Raw genomic sequence first — 21,236 nt, 5'->3', positions numbered from 1 at the left:
CTTAACATTTGACTGTTATCATTGGAAGTTAAGATGTATTTGAATTAGTAATTTCAAGTAATTAAGATCACTAAGAATGATTCTGAATAATTTGTTCTATTCACTACACTTTTCTACTCATTTTAGCAGCCTCTGTTAATGTAAACTTTTGTAGACTTAACATTCGACTGTTAAGTTATCTTTGTTAGTATTGGAAATAGTAATTAAGATCACTAAGAATGAATCTGAATAATTGTTTCTACTCACTACACTTTCCTACTCATCTTACTAAATGCCCTTTTATCTTATATCTCAACAGCAACGACATCCGCATCAGCGTGGCGCTGGACCACGCAGCATTCCACCGCCAGCACACGAGGCGCAACACTATCCACGTGGTGGAGGAGGTTCGTCGGGTGGCGGTGCGGGCGGTGGGGGTGGAGGTGCTGGTCGACACGGCGGTGGACGAGCGCATCATCATCAGAATGCGCATCCGCATGAATGGGATCGTCATCAGGGGGGGCACTCGATAGTGCCACTGCCCACAGGCGGCAGCCACGCGAGTCGCAACTCGGCGGCGAACCAAGCACGACGCAGCGATGGGCGTGGCACGCGACCCAGCAGCAGTGGACGGCCGCAGGCAACTGGAGGAGCACGTTCTGGGTATGGAGCCGAGCAGGGTGCGGGAACGGGTGCGGGAGCAGGCGCGGGTGCCATAGGTGGTGGTGTGCAGGCGGCCATCAGCAGCGGCGGTGTTGTGGCTCGGGCACAGCTGCCGTTGCCGCTGCCGCAGGCCAATGCACAGCAACAACAGCAGCAGCAGCAGCAACAAGCACTCTCACCGCAGCAACAACAACTACAACAACAACCACAAGCGTTTTATGCGCCGAAAGGTGCGTTTCCCTCCTCGCCAGATTCTTCTCTATGTAGCTGCAGTATTGCAAGTGTTAGAAAATGAGCTAGAAAGAAAGAATTGGAGATGTTTTGATGATTATTGTTACCAAACACACATTTAATTTACATTTGTCGTTTCTTTTTCTTTTTTCCTTCCGTTTGTGTTTCCCAAAATGCAAAATGCAAAAAAAAAACAAACAAAAAACCAAATCAGAATTACCACCACGCAATAAGTCCCGTTCATCACGTACCAACAACAACACAGCCACGCCCTCCGGGGCCAGTAGTAGTAAAAACGCCAAAAGTGCCAAAGCCAAAGACACAGCCCAACAACAACAACAACACAAACACAACAACCGCAGTCGCAGCAGCAGCAAAGACAAATCGTCATCGTCATCGGCCGCGAAGACGCGTCGCAATATTGTCTACTAAGTGAAACGCGTGGAATTGGAACGGCCTATACATATGCCATACTACTACTACAAACTGACAACTCGAACAACCCCATCACCTCCATCCATCGTTCCAAGAAACGCTTTCCTTCTCCCCCCTCAAAAACCACACTGAATTCGAACTGCAATTGGTATGAGAATCTTTTAAAAAAATGAAGTTTTTGCTTTCGTTTCGATTTCGTTTCCCCTTGATTCAACTAACCAACTGTATTTGTCCAGCATATTTTGTAGTCTTGTTTTTGCAGCATGTTTTGTTTTGTCAGTTTTGTATTTGGAATTGATTTCACTTGTACTATATTTTTTTTTGTCTTGTATTCGATATTTTGATTTGCCTCTGGATCCGTTTTATTTACCTTTCCTATTGTATTGTTGTTGTTTTTGTTATTGCATGCGCACAAAACTAAAATGATTTAATGTAATTCAAATTAACTAACTAACATTAATATTATAATTGCAACAAAAAGATTTTAATATTAAACAAACCTAAAAACTAACAATTAAACAAAATTAATATCCAATTCTAGTTGGTTATATAATTGTTTAATTTATTAATATTTACTTTTCCTAACACTTCTTACTAACATTTAGCAAATGAAACAATCTCTATTTGAGATAATAACAAACTAAAGAGACACATTTCATTTGCATATTTTGTTTCTCTAAATAAGAAAGTACTAAAAACTTGATATATATTTGTGTGAATGGGATTCAATATGTTGCGAGATGTGGCTTAAATTTAAGTGGCCTCCCCACGGGGCAACTTAGTGGCGCCACAGCAACTGGGCAAGAAAACTAATTTAACTTCTAATGTGATTCCCCTTTTGCTTTTCTCTATGCTGAATATAGGCGTCGCGCCCCCTCCGCCGCTACAAGTAAGCTATAGTCGACCGACATCGCTGCATGACCAACAGCTACAACAACATCAGCAAGAACAGCAGGAGCACCACCAACAGCGTCAGCATCAACATCAGCAGGAGCAAGAACATCAGCAACAGCCACAGCCACCGCCACAGCAACAGCAACCACACGCCTATGCTGACGCCTACGCGGCGTTGGGGCGTGGCCTCTATGAGTCAACGACGCGGGTGCCCCACAATAGTAAAGTTTGACAGACAAAATTGACGTCGGAGCGCCATAAAAAACCAAAAGTAAAGGGACAAAAGAAGCAGCAGCAACAACAACAACAACAGCAACAAAAACAACGGCAACAACAACAGCTACAGCTAGCACAGCCACAACAAGAACAAAAATCAAATGAACTCAAATTAAATGTAAATGTAATTTTTATGCTAATTATTTTTATTTAAACAAAGCATGCAAACAAAAAAACAACAAAAAAAAAAACAAGAAAAAAGAGCAAAATTGAAATATAGAAAAAAGCAAGAGGAAAGAGTAAAAGTGAGGAGGGAAAAGGAAATTTCATATGTACCAACAAACAGACAAACAACAACAAAAAAAAAATGGAAAGATATTTTTGATTAAATTAATTGATATGGAAATGCAAATCATTATTAATATAAATAATTAAAACGGCAGATTGCATAATATATAGTAAATAAACAAACACACACAAATATATATACATATATATATATATACAATACATACATATATACATGCATATATAATATATTGATTGTGCGTACTTATTTACAAAGCAGCAACCACATGAATAAAACCAATATTTAATGAATGGGAAATCAACAACAAAAACCAAAATACAAAATTACAAAAGAAGCAAAATACAAAAAAATAAATAATATATAAAAATTAAAAAAATAAAATGGAATAAATAAACAAACATCACACATAAATGTCGAACATTAACTAACGAGCAATAGCAAGAAAAAAAAAATTAATTAAAATTTCCAAGCGCAAATCTATGTTCTGTAAAAAGGTGCAAATTAATTAATCGACAGAAAAGAAAGAACAACAAGAGCGAAGCATTTAAATCGTATTTAACTGTAATACTGGCCAAGACTTTAGTTAAAGCCGTCAAAATTGCATTTGTAAACTAGCAACAACAACAACAACAGCAAGAGAAGAAAATAATGATAAATAAATTAACACATTTTCGATTCTTACGATACGAGAATTTATGAAATTTGTTGCCAAAGTCTTTTTCCATAAAAGCTTAAACTTAAATACTTTTTCCGGAACCAGTATCGAATAATGCAAGCAATTTAATAATCAAAGTATGATTACAATTCTTATTTCTCATAAACAATACGATACGAATAAGTCGATGAAGTTGATCCACAAGATGATCCACATATTATGTATGTAGTTATAATTTATATAATTTTAGTATTGAGTTTCAATTGTCATCTATTGTATTAGGTTTAAAGCTTTATTTTGTAATGAGCTGTTTATTAGCCAGCAACTGATTATGTTAAATGTTAATCGTAAATGGCATGTATATCCTCGATAATTTAGGATTCGTCTTAAAGAAATATAATTATACAATCTATATAGTATATATATCTATTTGTTGTATTTTAAATAGGCTTTCTAGTTTATGTTTTTTGTTTTTGTCTGTGTTTTCGTTTTGTCTAAATCTTCTCAACATCAAATTGACTGCAATATGGAAGTAGCGAATCCTTTTTAACAGTTCCCAGAACTATATGTGTATCTATATCTTAATTCTCAAATATTTTTGTAAAGACATTTTAATTAATTTTCCCATTTATACACTTCAAATTATCTAGGCCAATGAAATGTTTCACGTATTTCAATTTGACTAATCTTTGAACTTGTTTATTTCCTTAGTCAAAGCATTTCTTTTCATCAATTTTTCAATTCTTGCTAACTAAAACAAACATGTAAATAGAAAATTTCTAAGAAATAATGAAAACAAACATAAATTAAGTGGAATATATTAAAATTTAATTGAATATACACAAACAAGCAGCAAAAATAAGTTTAACAGTAATTACTAAAATTGACATATATATACAAATATATATATATATAAATATAAAATATAAAAAATAAATTTAAATTGAATGAAAAACAAACAGATAAAAACTATGCTATTAGTTTATTGCAGACAAACATACAAAAACAAAAAACATTTAACTATTAATTTAATTACTAAATACTGAATTAATTAATTGAACTTAAGGCTAAAAACACTGCTACAAAAAAAAAACAAAAGAATGAACATAAGAAATGATAATAAAAACAAGAACAAAACTACTATTTTATAAAATACAAAAAAGGTTTTTGTTATTTATTTGTTTGCATTTGTTATCAAATTTTGCCCGACTGAGAGATGAACTCTGAGAGAGTCTTATTATAAAGAGGCGTCTTCGATCCCATAAAGTATATATATTCTTGATCTGGGTCAACAGCTGAGGCGATGTAACTATGTCCGTCTGACTGTCTGTCCGTCCGTATGAGCACCTAGATCTCAGAGACTAGAAGAAGTTATTTAAGAAATACTTTTGTATGGAAAAAAAACCTATTTACTACTTGGCTGACGATCTGGTATATTTTACACTCTATGGTATATTTAAAGTGCAGTACTATATCAATATACCAAATATATAGGTCGACATGTTTTAGAATTTTTGTGGTATATTAATTCGGTATATTTCAAAATGAATACCGCACTATTTTTCGTTTATTTCAAATGTTTAGAGGGTATCATTCAACTCCACCTTTCTTACTTGTTTAAGTGTAGTACTGTATCAATATACCTAAAATAGATTTGGTAGCAAGTAATTCGACCTCTGTTGGCAACATTTGATTTGGTTTGTATGGTGATCTGCTCATGCAGTGCTTTAAGATTATGTTTGCGGATATAAAATTTAATTGATTCTTATGAAAAATGACAACAACAGTAACAAATTCAATGATAAGACTTGCTAAACCTACATACAATTAGCTCTGATTTCTCTGCGCTCAGTCGCTTTTTAGTTGTGAGACGAATCGGAATACAAAATTGAAATGAATATTTCAGCGTATACGTGTATATTGACAGTTTTATTGATGACATCACAAGTGAATTGTTCGGTAAATATCTTAGTGAAATTATATAATTCAAAGAGAATTCTAAGTTAATATTCACTTTAGTGCCAATTGGATGATCAATGCAGCACTTATTGCTATCAGGTAGTGAAACCCCTTCTACAATACGTCAACACGGTCTCAACAATGACACAAGAAAATAACGAGTTGCAGCATACGGTAAAAAGGCAGGCGAAAACAATAGAAAACTTAAATGAATTGATCAAAGAAAAAATCCAATTGAATGATTCGTATCAAAATAACAATGCCAATCAACAGAGACGTATTAATCAATATAAAATGCAAAACGATTTTGTTAACGATTCGGTAACAAGTCAGATTCTAAATAATCTGAATCAACAGGAGTTTCGCTCAAAGTTAAACCAATTACTTGAAAGCCATAGTCAAAATGAACGGAAGCTTCTTGATCAATATGAAATGCAAATAACTAACCTAAAATCGGAAATCAAGTCGAAAGATGAAGAAATTAAGGAATTGCAATCACAAAATGCAAAAACTGAACCACTTCAAAATAACATAACTGCTTATAAACAGTCATCCAGTTGTTTTGGCAAATCGACGGCGGTTCATACGATCCGAGTTCCCATAACAATGACAGTTTCATGTGAATCGAAGTTGCCTGGAGCTGGAACTGGATGGACTGTTATACAGCGACGTAAGGATGGAAGCGTCAACTTTAATAAAAATTGGTTAGAGTACAAAAACGGCTTTGGAGATCTGCGTGGAGAATTTTTTATTGGACTCGAGAAGCTTCACTTGCTAACACAATCCCAGCCCCATGAATTATATATATCCCTTGGCGACTTTTCTAATGAGACACGATATGCCAGATACGACAACTTTCTTATTGGTAACGAGACAGATTTATATAGAATAATAGAACTTGGAACGTATTCAGGCGATGCTGGCGACTCATTAGAGGGTCACACATATTATAGATTTTCAACACCCGATAAAGATTCTACCTATAAAAAGTGTGCATCCTATTTCAGTTCAGGCTGGTGGTTTGTCGATAACGGTTGCTATTCTTGGTATTTATGAATTAAAAAATGTAAATAACATTAATTAAATTACGTTTTAAATACAGCAATCTTAATGGACAATATGTAGAAGAAGACATTGCAGAGGAAACTGATGGAATTGAATGGAGAGAATGGAAAATGGATCAACTTTTGAAATTTACACAAATGATGATAAGGCCAATATCTGAAAGGTATATATATGATTATGTCTATTCTGATAATTTTACACTAAGCTCCGAATATTTTAAATTCCTAGACTTAAATTCTATTATTATTTGCTTTCAGTATTGCCTTTAATTAAAAATTTACAACTTTGACTGTTGCGGATGGAAACATTGAACAAATTGTTTCACATTGCAACTATGCAACTCTATTTTGTATCAGATAATATTCACATGGGCTTACATTTTAAATCTTAACATTGCACTAAAACTTTTAATTTATATTTTTTTGAAGTTGTTTTTGAATTAATTTTCACATTTATATAATTGATTTCTTACATAAATTTAACTAGACCAACAAAATTGAATTGTCTCCAAGATTTTCTTCAGTAATCAATTAAGTTTTTTAATTCAACAGTTAAAGATTTCGTTTCATCAACTGTATAAAAATTGTTAACCATTTTTTTATTGCGAAACAAAATAACCGAAATTATATTCAAAATACGAATAAAATGTCCTTTGTTTTATAAAATACAAGAAAAAAGTTTTTTTTTTATTTGTCCAAAATAGTATTTATTCACATTTGTTAGCAAACAATTTAAGGCACTTTCACAGTTAAATATTAATGTACAAAATACTTAAAAATTAGTATACAAAACACATCTAGTTTTTTTGGTTAAAACGAAAACACAGCTGGACAAGACAAGGATCATTTCCAGGATCAAGAAGTCCTTAGGCACGCACTCGGGATGCCTTCTTGCTCTTGTCAGCCTTTGGCGGCGGTGGCCCACTGCGTCCTGCCTGCATATGGCGATTGTAGATGCTGTTGAACAGATTGTCAGTTAAGAGAAGATCAACAATTTGTTTTTCGTACTCACATTTTGTATGTTTCGGTCTTGAGGTATTCAATGACATGACTAATGCCCAGCAAATACTGCTCAGCAATGGGATTGACCCAGGGATTCTCCTCCATTTTCATCACTGACTTATTGCTGAGTAAATCGAGCTGTGCCACCTCCGGTGGCAAGACCTGCAGCCGATTGTTTTGTATGTGCAACTCACGCAGTCGAACCAAGTCGCCTACTTCGCGGGGCAGCTCCAAAAGATCGTTGTCGCGCAGTCCCAGGATTTGTAGGTTCTTTAGCTGACCCACCTCCTTTGGGATGTACTCAAAGTCGTTGTCGCCCAGGTAGAGAGCTCGCAGTGTTTCCATGCCAAAGAAGTTGCCGGGCAGCACGTGCTCATTGAGATTGTTATAGGACAGATCGAGCACTTCTAGAACTGGGAATGCCCCGAATCCGCGGGGAAGATTGTCCAGACGGTTGATGGACACATTGAGAATGCGCAGCTTGGGCATCGATGATAGGGAAACTGGCAGTTCGGTTAGCTGATTATTGGAGAGGTTCAGTATTTCCAGATTCAGCAAATTGGCGATTCCTGGACTAATAATGCTGATTTTGTTGTGGGACAGCGTCAGCCTTGTGATATTGGCCATGTTAACTGCGAAGTATAAGACAAATTAGTTCTCCTACAGTTATGTTTGGTGTAATTATTGCATTGTTTTTCGTTGTTTGGTAAGCGCAGCCAATTTCCTACTGGGTTGCAATCACAAAACTACAAACAGCTGTTTTACGCTGTGCGTGCAACAGGCAAAGGTGCGAGTGGGATGACAATATTGCGTTCTGTTACTATTTATAATTGAAACAAATAAATATTGGGCGTTTTTTCTTTTTAATTTTCACTGCCAAACAATATCTAATTGTCATAAAAAGTATATTCCTTATAACACGAGTTACGGCGGTAAACCGTTGATTCAATTGCAGTGATATAGTTGCCATGATTTGTTTATGGAAGCTGGCGTCATCAATCGGAATGATGACGATGGCGTCATTAATTTCGCGTGGGATTTAGCATTTTAAATACTTTTTCACTTATTTCTTAAAGCATATTACACATGCGTTACTCACATAGTCCAGGCAACTCCTCGAAGGATACCAGACCCTTGTCCACAAGGTCCAGTTCCCGATTTTGAGTCTCACGCGCCTCATCCAAAACCTTCTTCGCCTTCGACATCTTTGCGTTTACAGGCAGGCATTGATTCATGGCTGTTGTTGGTCGCTGTTTTTGCACTGTTAACCGTAAATTCTGTTAAGTCAAGAGCTGTAAACGAAATAGGCGCGTAATTTTAAGCACTTTGCTTTCTAACGTATTAAGTACACAGTTTTCGGGTGTGTAACTATTATTAACAATTTATAACATTATCAACATCGATGTTTGCTTATTAAACATTAAAAACATCGATGTCCGCAACGATTATTTCTCTATTATCTAGCACATATTTATGAAATGCTGTTAAGCAGAAAGCGTTGCCACTTTTTGTTAAAGAAGTATTAGCGAAGACTTGCACCTCTCGCTTATGCACAATGATTGCAAAACTGTTATTTGCTTAGAAACATAATTGCTGACCATATGCTTAGTTACATATGTCTAATTACAATTTAACTATATAGAAATATAGTTATATACTAATTTATAACACTGCTTTGAATTGAAATATGGCCATTAGGTAATGTTTGAGTTGGAGGAGCACTGAGATTCCCAGTGTTTTTAAAACTGTTGCTGCACATGCCGCTTTTCCCCTGTTGCATCTGTTTTTCTTCGGCCAATTTTCACTTGCCTCCAGCACTCTGCGTTCAGTTTTACTCTTTCTCAGACAACTGTTCCACGCGAACTATGCACTTGACCCAATTCTGGGTGCAATCCACAAGTTTTTCTTTTTATAAACAAAATTACAAATCAAGAATTTTCTTCTTTTTCGTTGCGTTCATACGATTTGCACTGAGACAGCCGTCGACCGAGCATAAGTTGTGTGTTGTGCTCGTTACAATCGAAGCATTTGCCTATTCTAAATCGCTCACATCTAAAAATTAATCACAAAAATAGCCCCGTTGCGGATGCGTCACCTTCATTCGCCACGCGCGTCTCCGACTAACTGAGAAGATGTTTTACACCCTCTATAGAGCCAGCGATCCAACAGCGATCGATCGATCGATTGCCGCTGCTTTTTGTCTCTTTGGATATGAGAGCTATCGTCTGTCTTCTATCCATAAAAAACAAGTAAAAGCAAAGCCAGGAGACATCCCACTCGCTAAACTTGATTCGAGTTCGTTTTGCTTTTGCTTTTGTTTATTTTATTTAAGTTTTAATTTTTTTTGTTTTTGTTTCTGTTTTTCAATGTAGGCCCGCGAAAACCCGTTTGACAGCATATTAGTTGAATGGCATTTGGTTTTGTTTTTATTTTGCTTTCCTTTCTCGTTGATTTGCTATTAACGTTGACAGTGTGACTGACTATGGGATACTCTTTCATCTAGTACAATTTAAACTACCTTAAGATATTCAGAACATTTTAAGAGTTGTTGCTTTCCAGCTATTCATATGACAAGCGAGCAAAAATATGTTTTATGAGTTAATTCTCTTTTTTTAGCCACTTCTTTTTTTAATATATTGCAATTAAAAGGTGTCATCATTAAAAAATAACAAAGATATCTGAGGAAATAATTTACAATTTAAAATATTTACTTTCTCGAACATTACTTTTGTTTTTTTTTCTGGTTTAAATTTAAATGTAATTTGAGATTGTATTTATTGAAGTTATAATTCCACTTTTTAAATCACATTCATTCAATTATTAGCTAACTTAACTATAACAAACTTAAACCCCTACTATCTTAGTATATCTAGGAATAAAATAAAATAGATGTCATACCTTAAAAATTATTATGAATATCATTTAATGCCTTCTTTGACTTTCCTCTTTAATCCTTCACATCAACAACTATAATCTTTCTGATCTGCTCATCTTCTATGAGTCGAACAAAAAAAATATATATATTCAAAATGATAATTGCAATTTTCAACATTATTTTTTTGAAAAAAAGTGTGAAGCAGACAAGAGATCTAAAATTAAATATTAATATTATTAATAATATTTTGCAATAAAAGAATAGCGAACAATTTTTAAACAGTTGATAAAGATAAATCTTTAGCTGTTGAATTAAATAACTTAATCTATTACTGAAGTAGAAAATTAATTTTAGTTGGTCTAGTTGAATTTATGTCCGCAATCAATTATATAAATGTGAAAATTAATTCAAAAACAACTTCAAAAGAATATAAAATATTTATTGTATTATATTTTCGTGCAATGTTAAGATTTAAAATGTAAGTTCATGTGAATATTATCTGATATAAAATATAGTTGCATAGTTGCAATGTGAAACAATTTGTTCAATGTTTCCATCCGCGACATGCAACATGCTGCAATAGATGCAAGGATCTAAGATGTGAATTGTTAATTTAAGGCAATTCTGAAAATAGAATTTAATTTGTATGGTTAGTGGTACAAGGTTTATAAATCACTTGTTGTGCAGCAATTTAGCAGAACATACAACATTATTCCGTTATGTTCCAGAGTTGCCACCAAGCTTCAAAAAGCGTGGCCTAACTTTCGGCCTTTACATGTGTTGCCACCATGGTAATATTAGTTTGGCAATAATCACTAAAATTGAATTTTCTCGAAAATGGCTTTTTGTCTATTTGATTCGAATAGAGTGAAATAGCGCGACATGGCCTACAAGTTTTGTAAATATAAATAATTTGATGATTTTTTCATTCACGATTTTAGTGCATAAATACTATATGCAATTTGACGAACATGGATTTAATAGAAAGATAATTTAGTTTTTTTTATAGTTTTGCATTTAAACTTTTGTTAATTTAAGACAAAATATTACGTAAAAAGACGAAAATAAAAAGTTTTTTTTAGATTTTTTTTTATTGATATGTTACGCTAAAGTTGCAGAGCTATCTTGACGCACATCATTTTGATTGGCTTGGTAAATCGATATACCGATAACGCTGACAGCTCAATCGTATTTTGAAGCAAGCAATCAAGCACGTGCTACCGGTTCCAAAACAAATAAATTTGTATTCTTATTTTGTGGTAAGACAAACTAGCTGGTTTAGTAAAACGAAGTGAACTTTTTTATTAATAGCTTCTATTAATACAGGCACCGCATGCAATGGCTGAAATATCAGCATACCAGATACCAGATGCCGAGAAACCATCACCAGCCAAGAAGCAGCAGCAAAATAATGCAGCTCTGTCGCCAAAAAATGCACCAAAGCACACCGCAAAGCATAATGGTGAAATCAAGGATAACGGTGCCAAACAAAATGGCGTCGCCAAAAGTCCAAAAGCAGTGCAGAAAATGGCGATGGCTAGTCCCAAAAAAGTGTTGAAGTCAAACGGTTCATGGAAAAGAGCAGCAAATTCAAATTTGAATGAATCGCAACGGAAGAAAAAACAAATGTCCAGCTACAGTGATTAGTCGGATGACAACGCTTCTGATGATTATAGCGGCGGCAGAAATGATGACGAAGGCAGCGACGATGATAGCAATGATTGTGGCGACATTACTGTCGATCTTACGAACAGTGTTGGCGATAGCAACGACACAATCAACGATGACGATGGCGACGACGACGACATCGACTACGACGACATCGACTACGACGACGACGACGACGAAGTCGAGTCACCAGCTGTTGCACCACCAAAAGCCGGACGTCGCTCCCAGGATGCCAACAACAATGTGGAGAAACCCGCGCTGACTGCGGTGGTCAAGCCCAAGGAGACGCTCCTCGGACGTCGCCAGCACGATGAGGGAGAAGCCACCAAAGCAGCTGAAACTGGAAACTCGCAACCCAAGCAGCGTCGCGTTGGACACCTGGATAAACCCGCCTGTCACGAGGTGCATTTGCAAGACAGCGTGGAGGAAGGCAAACGTGCGCTCAGCTGGCTGATGAATCCCATCGAGCCGCAGAAGTTCTTCCAAGGGTATTGGGAGCAGAATCCGTGTCGGGTGGTAGGACGCAAGGCTAATTACTTCTCGCATTTGATGTCCTTTCCCATGATCGAGGAGATGCTACTGAAGAATCATTTGGAGTTCACCACAAACATCGATATCACCAGCTATAAGAATGGCAAACGCGAGACCCACAATCCTGATGGACGCGCCATGCCGCTCACCGTTTGGAGCTATTACTCAAACGGTTATAGTGTCCGCTTTTTGAATCCCAGCACTTATCTGGAGAAATTGCGTGCGTTGTGTACCCGACTCCAGGAGTTCTTCTATTGTCTGGTGGGTGCGAATGCGTATTTGACGCCACCGAATAGTCAGGGATGTGCACCGCATTACGATGACATCGAAACGTTCGTCCTGCAGGTGGAGGGACGCAAACGTTGGCGTCTCTACATGCCACCGTGTCCCAGCGATATCTTGGCACGCGTCTCCTCGGGCAATTACAGCCAAAAGGACTTGGGAACACCGACACTCGATGTGGTCCTCGAACCCGGTGATATTCTCTACTTCCCCAGGGGCACCGTTCATCAGGCGGTGACCGAGGAACAACAGCATTCGCTGCACATAACGCTGAGCGTCTATCAGCAATCGTATGCGAATCTGGTCGAGAAATTGATGCCGTCTGTCATGGAGCGTGCCATTCGTCAGCATTTGAATTTGCATCGCGGTCTCCCGCTCGAAACGTGGCGTCACTTGGGATTTGCCGCTCGTTGTCAAATGTCCGAGGAGCGTGACAAATTGCTCGGTGACATCACGAAGCTGGTGCAAACTTATTTGCTGCCCAGTGCCGAACAAATCGATGCGGCTGTCGATCAGTTGGCCAAGCGATTTCAACACGAGGCTTTGCCGCCAATTGTCCAGGAGGAGGAAAAGGCACGAACCGTCTTTGGTTCGGTCAGCGAGATCGATAAACAGGGCAATCGTCAGCCCGATTACAATCTAACTGGGAGCACCGAAGTGCGTCTGTTGCGTGCCAACATTTTGCGTCTGATTGAAGAGGGAACGGTTTTCCGTATCTATTACTATCTGGATAATGCGCTCGAGTATTGCAAGTTTGATGCCAGCTATATGGAAATCCAGCCCGTGGAGGCGACGGCTGTGGAAGCTCTGATCAAGGCATATCCGAAGTATACGTCGGTCAAGGAGCTGCTGCTGTGCCCTCAGGATCGTCGCATTGAGTTGGCCACCGCACTCTGGGAGCGTGGACTGCTCATGACCAAAGAGCCCTTCAAGTAAAAATAAAAATTACTATATTTTTCTATCCTTTCATATTAAAGTCAATTTAATGGAAGTGAAACGATTTCAATTATATAAAAGCTAATGACAAGCCTATAGATCTAAAGCATTTAATTTTTGATGAATATAAACTAAACTAATATAAAGATTTTTTCAAGCAACGGTTAAAGAATAAGCTGGTTGATTAAAAATAAAGTCAAATGTAATGACTAGAATACATTATACCATGTTTAATAATTGCTTGAGAAGCGCTGATTATTTATTTCTCCGCAGTCCATACTCAGTTGAATACAGTTACAAGTAAGAAAGCTACAGTCGAGAGTGCTCTACTGTGAGATACTCGCCACTACCCATTTTGAATAAAAGCAATATATTGATGTATTAATTTTATAAAATACCAAATTAATATACCACAAAAATACTAAAAATACAAACGGATACTACATTTAAAATATATATAGTATATAGAGTGCAAAATGAGCCAGATTGTCAGCTAAAGCAGCTAAGACCCGATTGAAGTAGACGTTTTTAATTAATTAATTTAATTTGATCGCAACCGAACTTTCAGGAATAATAAAGACTGCAGATATTATTATATGTACCAAAATTAGATTAGAATTTCGGTATACTTTAAGAATATGGTTTTATTGAAAATAAGAAACAAGTATCTGTTCGGCTACATCGATTTATTCAGCTCGATTTATTCAGCAATTAGTCAGTTATGAAAATGGAGGAGAATCCCTGGATCAATCCCATTGCTGAGCAGTATTTGCTGGGCATTAGCCATGTCATTGAATACCTCAAGACCGAAACATACAAAATGTGAGTAGGAAAAACAAATTGTTGATCTTCTCTTAACTGACAATCTGTCCAACAGCATCTACAATCGTCATATGCAGGCAGGACGCAGTGGGCCACCGCCGCCAAAGGCTGACAAGAGCAAGAAGGCATCCCGAGTGCGTGCCTAAGGACTTCTTGATCCTGGAAATGATCCTTGTCTTGTCCATCTGTCAAGAGGCAGCTCTTTGTGTTTTCGTTTTAACCAAAAAAACTAGATGTGTTTTGTATACTAATTTTTAAGTATTTTGTACATTAATATTTAACTGTGAAAGTGCCTTAAATTGTTTGCTAACAAATGTGAATAAATACTATTTTGGACAAATACACAAACGTTTTTTGTTTTGTATTTTATAAAACAGTCAGCATTTTATTTTATTTTTCATTTAAGGCAATTCTGCAAGAAAATAGAATGCAGGTCTAGGAATTTAAACTATTCGGAGCATAGTGTAATATTTTCAGAATAAACATGATTTTGGCCTTATCATCATTTGTGTAAATTTTAAAGGTCGATTCTTTTTCCATTCTCTCCATTCAATTCCATCAATTTCCTCTCCAATGTCTTCTTGTATATATTTTCCATTAAGATTGCTATATTTAAAACATAATTTAATTAATATTATTTACATTTTTTTACTTCATAAATACCAAGAATAGCAACCAATATTGGAAAACCACCAGCCTGAACTGAAATAGGATGGACACTTATCATAGGTAAAATCTTTATCGGGTGTTAAAAATCTATATTTGTGATCCGCTAATGAGTCGCCAGCATCGCCTGAATATGTTCCAAGATCTTTTATTCTATAGTCCTCTGTCTTGCTACCAAAGTTGTTGTATCTGGCATATCGTGTTTCATTAAAAAAGTCGCCAAGGGATATATATAACTCATGGGGCTGGGATTGTGTTAGCAAGTGAAGATTCTCGAGTCCAATAAAGAATTCTCCACGCAGATCTCCAAAACCTTCTTTGTACTCTGACCAGGTTTTATTAAAATCCACACTACCATCCTTACGTCGCTGTATAACAGTCCATCCAGTTCCAGCTCCAGGCAAGTTCGATTCACATGAAACTGTCATTGTTTGTGTTATAGGAACTCGAATCGTCAATTTGCCAAAACAACTGGATGACTGTTTATAAGCAGTGATCTCATTCTGAAGTGCTTTAGTCTTTGCATTTTGTGATTGCAATTCCTTAATTTCATTATCTTTCGTCTTGATTTCCGATTTTAGGTTAGTTATTTGCATTTCATATTGATCAATAAGCTTCCGTGTATTTTGACTATGATTTTCAAGTAATTGGTTTAACTTTGAGTGAAGCTCCTGTTGATTCAGATTATTTCGAATCTGACTTGTTAAAGATTCGTTTAATTTTGACTTAAAATCATCTTGCATTTCATATTGAGAAATAAGTTTCTTTTGATAGCCATTGTTATTTTTATACGTATTAATCAATTTGTTTTTTTCCTTTTTAAGTTTTGTATTGTTTTCGCCTGCATTTTAACCGTATGCTGCAACTCGTTATTATACCCGCTACCCATAGGGTAGAAGGGTATTATAACTTTGTGCCGGCAGGAAATGTATGTAACAGGTAGAAGGAGGCATCTCCGACCCTCTAAAGTATATATATTCTTGATCAGCGTCAACAGCCGAGACGATATAGCCATGTCCGTCTGTCCGTCTGTCCGTCCGTCCGTATGAACACCTAAATCTCAGAGACTATAAGAGATAGAGCTATAATTTTTTTTCGACAGCATTTGTTATTTTTGCACGCAGATCAATTGTGGAAGTTATTAAAGAAATATTTTTGTATTGGCAAAAACGCCTACTTACTAGGGGTCTTAGTTGCTTTGGCTGACAATCTGGTACATTGTGCCGTCTATGGTATATTTTGAATGGAGTGCTGTATCGATATACCAAACATACCATTTGGTATATTTTAAGTATTTTTTAGTATTTTCGGTATATTTTGAAAATAATACCGCAATATTTTGCCCTTATTAAAAATGGATAGCGGGTATCTCACAGTCGAGCACACTCGACTGTAACTTTCTTACTTGTTTTTATTTTGCTTTCCTTTGCTATTAACGTTGACAGTGTGACTGACTATGTGATACTCTTTCATCTAGTTTAATTTAAAATATCTTAAGATATTGAGAACATTTTAAGAGTTGCTGTTTCCCAGCTAATCATGTGACATTTTTCAAGCGAGTAAAAATAAGTTTTATGAGTTAATTCTCTTTTTTAGCCGCTTCTTTTTATACCCGAAGAAGTATTATACTTTTTTTTTGTGAATTATTCATTTTTGAGTCTCTTACATTTTAAATGTTAAGTAATGATTTAAAGACTTCTTTCGTTGTTTCTATGCAAATGCACTCATCAATATTCATTCATGAGTATGTGAATGTAGAATAAATTATGCAAAAATATTGTTTTCTTTCGCTTTTAATATAGGTCTAAAATTATAAATTTGATAGAGGCCTTAACATATTTTTGTATAAATGTAGCGCAACGGCGGAAATCAAGTGCGAGTTGATAAAATAGTCAAAGCTATTAAATAGTAAAGGACTTACGCTGCGAACTGTGATTCATTATTTAATAAATGCCGCTTTTGAATGGGGTGGAGAATGGGGTTGGTCTATGCATTATACGTGACCCGTTGGCAGTTCCGTTTAGATAGTTAGCAGAATTTTTAATTACTTTATTGTTGCAGCAGTCGTTAGAGTTGGGGTTCGGGATTGGGTTTGGAATTGGGATTTTGGGTTTGGGTTTGGGTTTGGGAATTGTGGTGTGGGGAGATTGTGGCTCTGTGTGTAGCTGCATCTCTGATATGCATTGTTAGTCATATTTTTGTTGTTTTCGTATTAATTTTCATTCCGCCTGTCGAATATGCCAAAGCCAGTGAAAGTTTGTCTTTTGTGCCTTGCGATGCATAATTTGCGTGTTGCATACTTTTTGGGGCGCATTGCTTCGTTCATTTCCAAAGGGGTTGCAAATCTCTCTCTGTGTATGTGTGTGTATGCATGTGTTGTTGTGCGCCACATTTCCGCCATATAAAATATGCAAAACAATGCAAACTCTCTCGTAGTCCAAAAAAAAAAACTTTAGCCTGACCGAAAAATTAATTTTGTTTTTGGATGAGAATTTCGAGCGCCAGATTTCTGGCTGCTAATGTTGTGGCAACATTCTACTCTATACCAGCCGCCCATCAACGTTAGTTTTTGTTTTAATTTCATTTTTTTTTGTTTTTATAATGTTGCTCCTCTGTTTTTCTAGTCTTCGTTATTTTCAAAGTTTTGACCGTTTGGCAAATTTACCCAATTTGGGTAAAAATTCATCAAAATGTTTAAAACTCTCTCTTTCGCTAACGAATTCATTTGTGAATCAATAAAGATGTTTTTAATTTAGCTTTTATTGCTATTAAAATAATCAAATTTTATTGAGTTATAACAGTAATTATTATTTTAAATAAATTCTAGTCAATAATCCCAATCGATTTGAAATATATTGTTTTATTAAACTGTTTTCACTAATGTTGCACCTCACGTCATTGGGTAAAAAAGCCAAGCAATTATGAAAATTTATTACCTATACATTATTTATATTGAACAAATGCCCAGCGTGGGCTTAAGTATCTGTTAAGTTGCTCGATTTATATGCTAATGTGTTTCTCTCTGTGTGTATGTGTGTGTAAAGTATAATTCATTTTGTGTTGCGTCTGTGATTGGTATTACCATAAATTATTCAGTGTCGAAATGTTTTGCGGTCCCATTTTAAATGAGTTGTAAAATATGCAAGTTAATTTGGGAGAATCGTCCAACTGCAGCCATAAATTCGCATTAAGTTGTACAATAATTTGCAGCATTTAACAGCGTTTGATATTGTTGTGCTATCTGCTATCTACCATAATAGGGATCTGAGTATTGTGTTTCATCGATGCGAGGTTAGGTTGATTTATCTCAACGCTTAGTCCTTTACTAATTTCTGGCCATTTGCATGTGCTGGCCACAAAGCTGACCACAGCAAAGGAGTCCGTTGGCTTGGCTTGGCTTGGCTTGGTTTTGTCTCGATAAATGGGCTGATTGAATAACTGGAAAGGAACTGAAATATAAATGACAGATGCCCCCCTCGATTCTCTCGGTTCAATCCCTAATCCTTCGCCCTACCTCTGAGCAGCTGTCAGCAGTGGGCAACAGGGGTGCGGGGTCCGGGATGAAGGGGTGTTGCCTTCTGGCCGCCACTGCCTCTTTTATTTCTGGCAATTTTTCAATGTGCTTTGTTTACATTGGGCCAGGACCAACAGCAGCAGCAGCAAGAGCAGCTTGAGCTAATACCACCAAGCGAGGCACTCTGGAAGGATGGCAGGCGGACAGAGGGGAAGACAGGAAGGCAGACAGCACCAATCACTGGTACTTCGTACTGAGTATTGACTGTGCTTTGTAGGACCTGCTTATCCTGCTAGCTTTCGTCCTATGCCTTTGCCTCGACTCTGAGCCGTTTGATTTACTTCAAACAATTGGCAACATCATACATCAACGACTCTTGTTCCCTCCGCTTCTTCTGCTTCTTCTTTTATTTTCTCACAAATCTCTATGCAAAGCGTTGAGCTCTTCACTTTGTTGTTCTCTGCCCCAATCTTTCAATCGTATTCCTTATTCTTTTTCCATCCTTTTTTCGTATTTCTTTATTCAATTCGAAAGCTAAATGCTCAGGCTTATACAAGTATTGAGCATTGTGCTTTTTTCGTTGTAAACGAGTTGAGAACACGATTGTCATGGCTTATTTTGTCTCTGTTGGAATGCTAAATAGGAAATTTATTTGTGTTAAAACTGTCGAATGTAAGTGTATTTATTTTATCTTTCTATAAAGTTTTTAATATGGTTTTTATGTTATTTTTTATTTTCTATTTGTCTTTTATATTTCAAAACTGACAACAATTTGATTAGATTTGTCTCTAATAATCTTGTTTTATAGTAATTAATAATATGTATTATAATTATAAACAAACATTTTTAAATAATTATCAATAAACTTTCTTCTAACGCTTCTGTGTTATTTTAAAGTATTCTCTAGGGAATGCTCATTTGAAATATTTCAAAAGGTTTAAATAATTGCAATTGCGGTTGATTTGTTTGCACAAATCATGACTCAAAATTAGCGGCTCGTAATAGAGAATTCATTGGCCAACAGGTTATGGAAATGCGATAAATGATTGGGAAATTTATTGGCGAAATACTAATCCATTTTAATTAAAGTAAATAAAATTGAAATTCAAAGAGAGTTGGCAGCCAGTGACCAAAAGGGAATTATGACAGGCCAAAAAACCAAAAAATACGAGTCAAAAACAAATGAAAATATTAATGTTATTGGAGACTTCGCTTTGTGTTGGGCCATCAACACAGTTAGATAATCGGATTTGAATGCTATTTTATTGCACTTGCATTCAAGGGGTGCAAAATGCATAAATCATAATTATGCACACATTGTAAATAAATAAAATTGTATATTAATTTGTTGACAATTATGAAATTATAAAAGCTAGACAAAAGCGAAACCACAGCAGCTATAAATTCGAGAGAAAAAAACAGCAGCGAAATATAAATAAAATGCGTTTTGCAGCTTACAAAGCGATTAATTAGCGTTAAGTCAGCAGTTTGGCTGTCAACAAATATTTAACTGCTCATTAGTTGACCCAGTCCCAGTCGGCGAGGTTTCTCTCTACTATCCAATGCCAATGCCAATCCCATTCCCATTCCCATTCCCAATCCCAGCTGCAGTTCTAGCGCAGTGTCAATGCGACAGTCCAGGGGGCAAAATCAGCGTTACGTATACGCCGCATGCAACCGCACACACTACTGTACCTGCCTCATTAAGATTCAGTTTGTGTCGCTGTCTCGCTTCGTCTCAAGTTAACTCCATCTCCAGCAATGCCACAAATTTCGTGTGCATGAGTGTGTTAGTGTCTGTATGGCTGAGTGTGTGTGTGTGCGGGGAGAAAAACTACTTGTTATTCAGTGCGTTTAACTTCGTTTAGTTGGGCGAAATGTTTTAGAACTCGTTAGAGCGTCCGCTTGGTCACAGCAGTGGTTACCATTAAAGTGCGCCAGAGATTGACAGACATCGCCCACTGTATGCGGGTGAGGGCGGGAGCCGTGGGTGAAGCCTAATCAATGCTCTCTTTCAGATCGACTAACCGCCTAAAGCTACCCGCATTACGGTGTAATTTATTTAGCATTAACTGTTGCACGATTCTGTAGAGCAAGGAGACAACAACTCTAACTACGATATATCAAGTAGTGCATGAATTTAAGGAAGTAATATTCAGATTTATTCAGTTCATTTGCTGTTCAAGCTTAAAGAGACTACTTTATTTCTCTGCAAATCAGATCGGCATAGCACGGCTATGGGCAGCCGTGTTAAAGGGTATTGTAACATTGTGCCTGCAGGATATAGTATATAAGTAGAAACTAGAAGGTTTTTTGACAACTTTTGAAGCTTTTTGGTGCATACACTAATAACTATAGAACAAAGCTACAGTGAAGTGTGCTCGACTCTGAGATACCTATTTTCAATAAAAGCAAAATAGCGTGTTATTATTCTTAAAATATATCAAAATAATATACAACAAAAATACAATAATATACTAAATTATATGTTCGTATATTACTACATTACACATATATCATAGAGTGCAAAATAT

The 21,236-nt window shown here is 36.3% G+C and overlaps 4 protein-coding genes across 8 annotated transcripts in view; 3 read left to right on the top strand and 1 right to left on the bottom strand.

Moving 5' to 3' along the window:
- Positions 1–4,481, top strand: part of LOC132793610 (disintegrin and metalloproteinase domain-containing protein 10) — a 130,968-nt gene extending 126,487 nt beyond the window's left edge. Inside the window, exons 11-13 of one of the 3 annotated variants that reach the window (XR_009633134.1) lie at positions 299–872; positions 1,088–1,456; positions 2,172–2,309. Coding sequence is in view for 2 of the 3 variants with exons in the window: in XM_060803609.1 (XP_060659592.1) it covers positions 299–872; positions 2,172–2,434 (837 nt within the window). In the remaining variant the exon portion in view is untranslated. Of the gene's footprint in view, positions 1–298; positions 873–1,087; positions 1,457–2,171 lie in introns of all 3 variants that reach the window. The other 2 variants (XM_060803609.1, XM_060803622.1) reach the window with 2 other exon arrangements.
- Positions 4,482–5,184: 703 nt separating this feature from the next.
- Positions 5,185–6,801, top strand: LOC132798117 (fibrinogen-like protein 1). The gene is made up of 4 exons (XM_060809840.1): positions 5,185–5,342; positions 5,403–6,388; positions 6,445–6,570; positions 6,665–6,801. Exons 1-4 carry the CDS (start codon positions 5,277–5,279, stop codon positions 6,678–6,680), a joined length of 1,194 nt encoding a protein of 397 aa, XP_060665823.1. The 5' UTR covers positions 5,185–5,276; the 3' UTR covers positions 6,681–6,801.
- A 309-nt stretch (positions 6,802–7,110) lies between these two features.
- LOC132798488 (ras suppressor protein 1) lies at positions 7,111–9,529 on the bottom strand. Of its 3 annotated transcripts, none has more exons than XM_060810356.1 (4): positions 9,459–9,529; positions 8,508–8,700; positions 7,419–8,040; positions 7,111–7,363 (listed from the first exon to the last, which is right to left on the bottom strand). In XM_060810356.1, exons 2-4 carry the CDS (start codon positions 8,641–8,643, stop codon positions 7,273–7,275), a joined length of 849 nt encoding a protein of 282 aa, XP_060666339.1. In that variant the 5' UTR covers positions 8,644–8,700; positions 9,459–9,529; the 3' UTR covers positions 7,111–7,272. The 3 variants fall into 3 exon arrangements, with proteins under 3 accessions (XP_060666339.1, XP_060666341.1, XP_060666340.1); XM_060810358.1 differs by having other exon boundaries at positions 9,504–9,526; XM_060810357.1 differs by lacking the exon at positions 9,459–9,529 and adding an exon at positions 9,218–9,327.
- A 2,092-nt stretch (positions 9,530–11,621) lies between these two features.
- Positions 11,622–14,858, top strand: LOC132784867 (bifunctional lysine-specific demethylase and histidyl-hydroxylase NO66-like). The gene is made up of 3 exons (XM_060790754.1): positions 11,622–11,834; positions 11,931–14,522; positions 14,578–14,858. The coding sequence occupies exons 1-2, from the start codon at positions 11,622–11,624 to the stop codon at positions 13,698–13,700; spliced, it is 1,983 nt and encodes a 660-aa protein (XP_060646737.1). The 3' UTR covers positions 13,701–14,522; positions 14,578–14,858.
- The last annotated feature ends 6,378 nt before the right edge of the window (positions 14,859–21,236 follow it).

The sequence above is a fragment of the Drosophila nasuta genome, chromosome 2L, assembly GCF_023558535.2.
Source record: "Drosophila nasuta strain 15112-1781.00 chromosome 2L, ASM2355853v1, whole genome shotgun sequence".
Taxonomy (NCBI): domain Eukaryota; kingdom Metazoa; phylum Arthropoda; class Insecta; order Diptera; family Drosophilidae; genus Drosophila; species Drosophila nasuta.
This window is presented reverse-complemented; position numbering and strand designations above follow the sequence as displayed.

What these genes read in the sequence shown, in the direction of transcription:
- LOC132798117 (XM_060809840.1), top strand. Translation starts at nt 5,277, where the DNA reads ATGAATATTTCAGCGTATACGTGTATATTGACAGTTTTATTGATGACA. An exon ending in CATCACAAGTGAATTGTTCG is followed by an intron (nt 5,343 to 5,402) that starts GTAAATATCTTA and finishes TATTCACTTTAG; the next exon opens with TGCCAATTGGATGATCAATG. An exon ending in GATAACGGTTGCTATTCTTG is followed by an intron (nt 6,389 to 6,444) that starts GTATTTATGAAT and finishes TTTTAAATACAG; the next exon opens with CAATCTTAATGGACAATATG.
- LOC132798488 (XM_060810356.1), bottom strand. Translation starts at nt 8,643, where the DNA reads ATGAATCAATGCCTGCCTGTAAACGCAAAGATGTCGAAGGCGAAGAAG. An exon ending in CGAGGAGTTGCCTGGACTAT is followed by an intron (nt 8,041 to 8,507) that starts GTGAGTAACGCA and finishes TATACTTCGCAG; the next exon opens with TTAACATGGCCAATATCACA. An exon ending in AAGACCGAAACATACAAAAT is followed by an intron (nt 7,364 to 7,418) that starts GTGAGTACGAAA and finishes TCTGTTCAACAG; the next exon opens with CATCTACAATCGCCATATGC.
- LOC132784867 (XM_060790754.1), top strand. Translation starts at nt 11,622, where the DNA reads ATGGCTGAAATATCAGCATACCAGATACCAGATGCCGAGAAACCATCA. An exon ending in CGATGGCTAGTCCCAAAAAA is followed by an intron (nt 11,835 to 11,930) that starts GTGTTGAAGTCA and finishes TACAGTGATTAG; the next exon opens with TCGGATGACAACGCTTCTGA.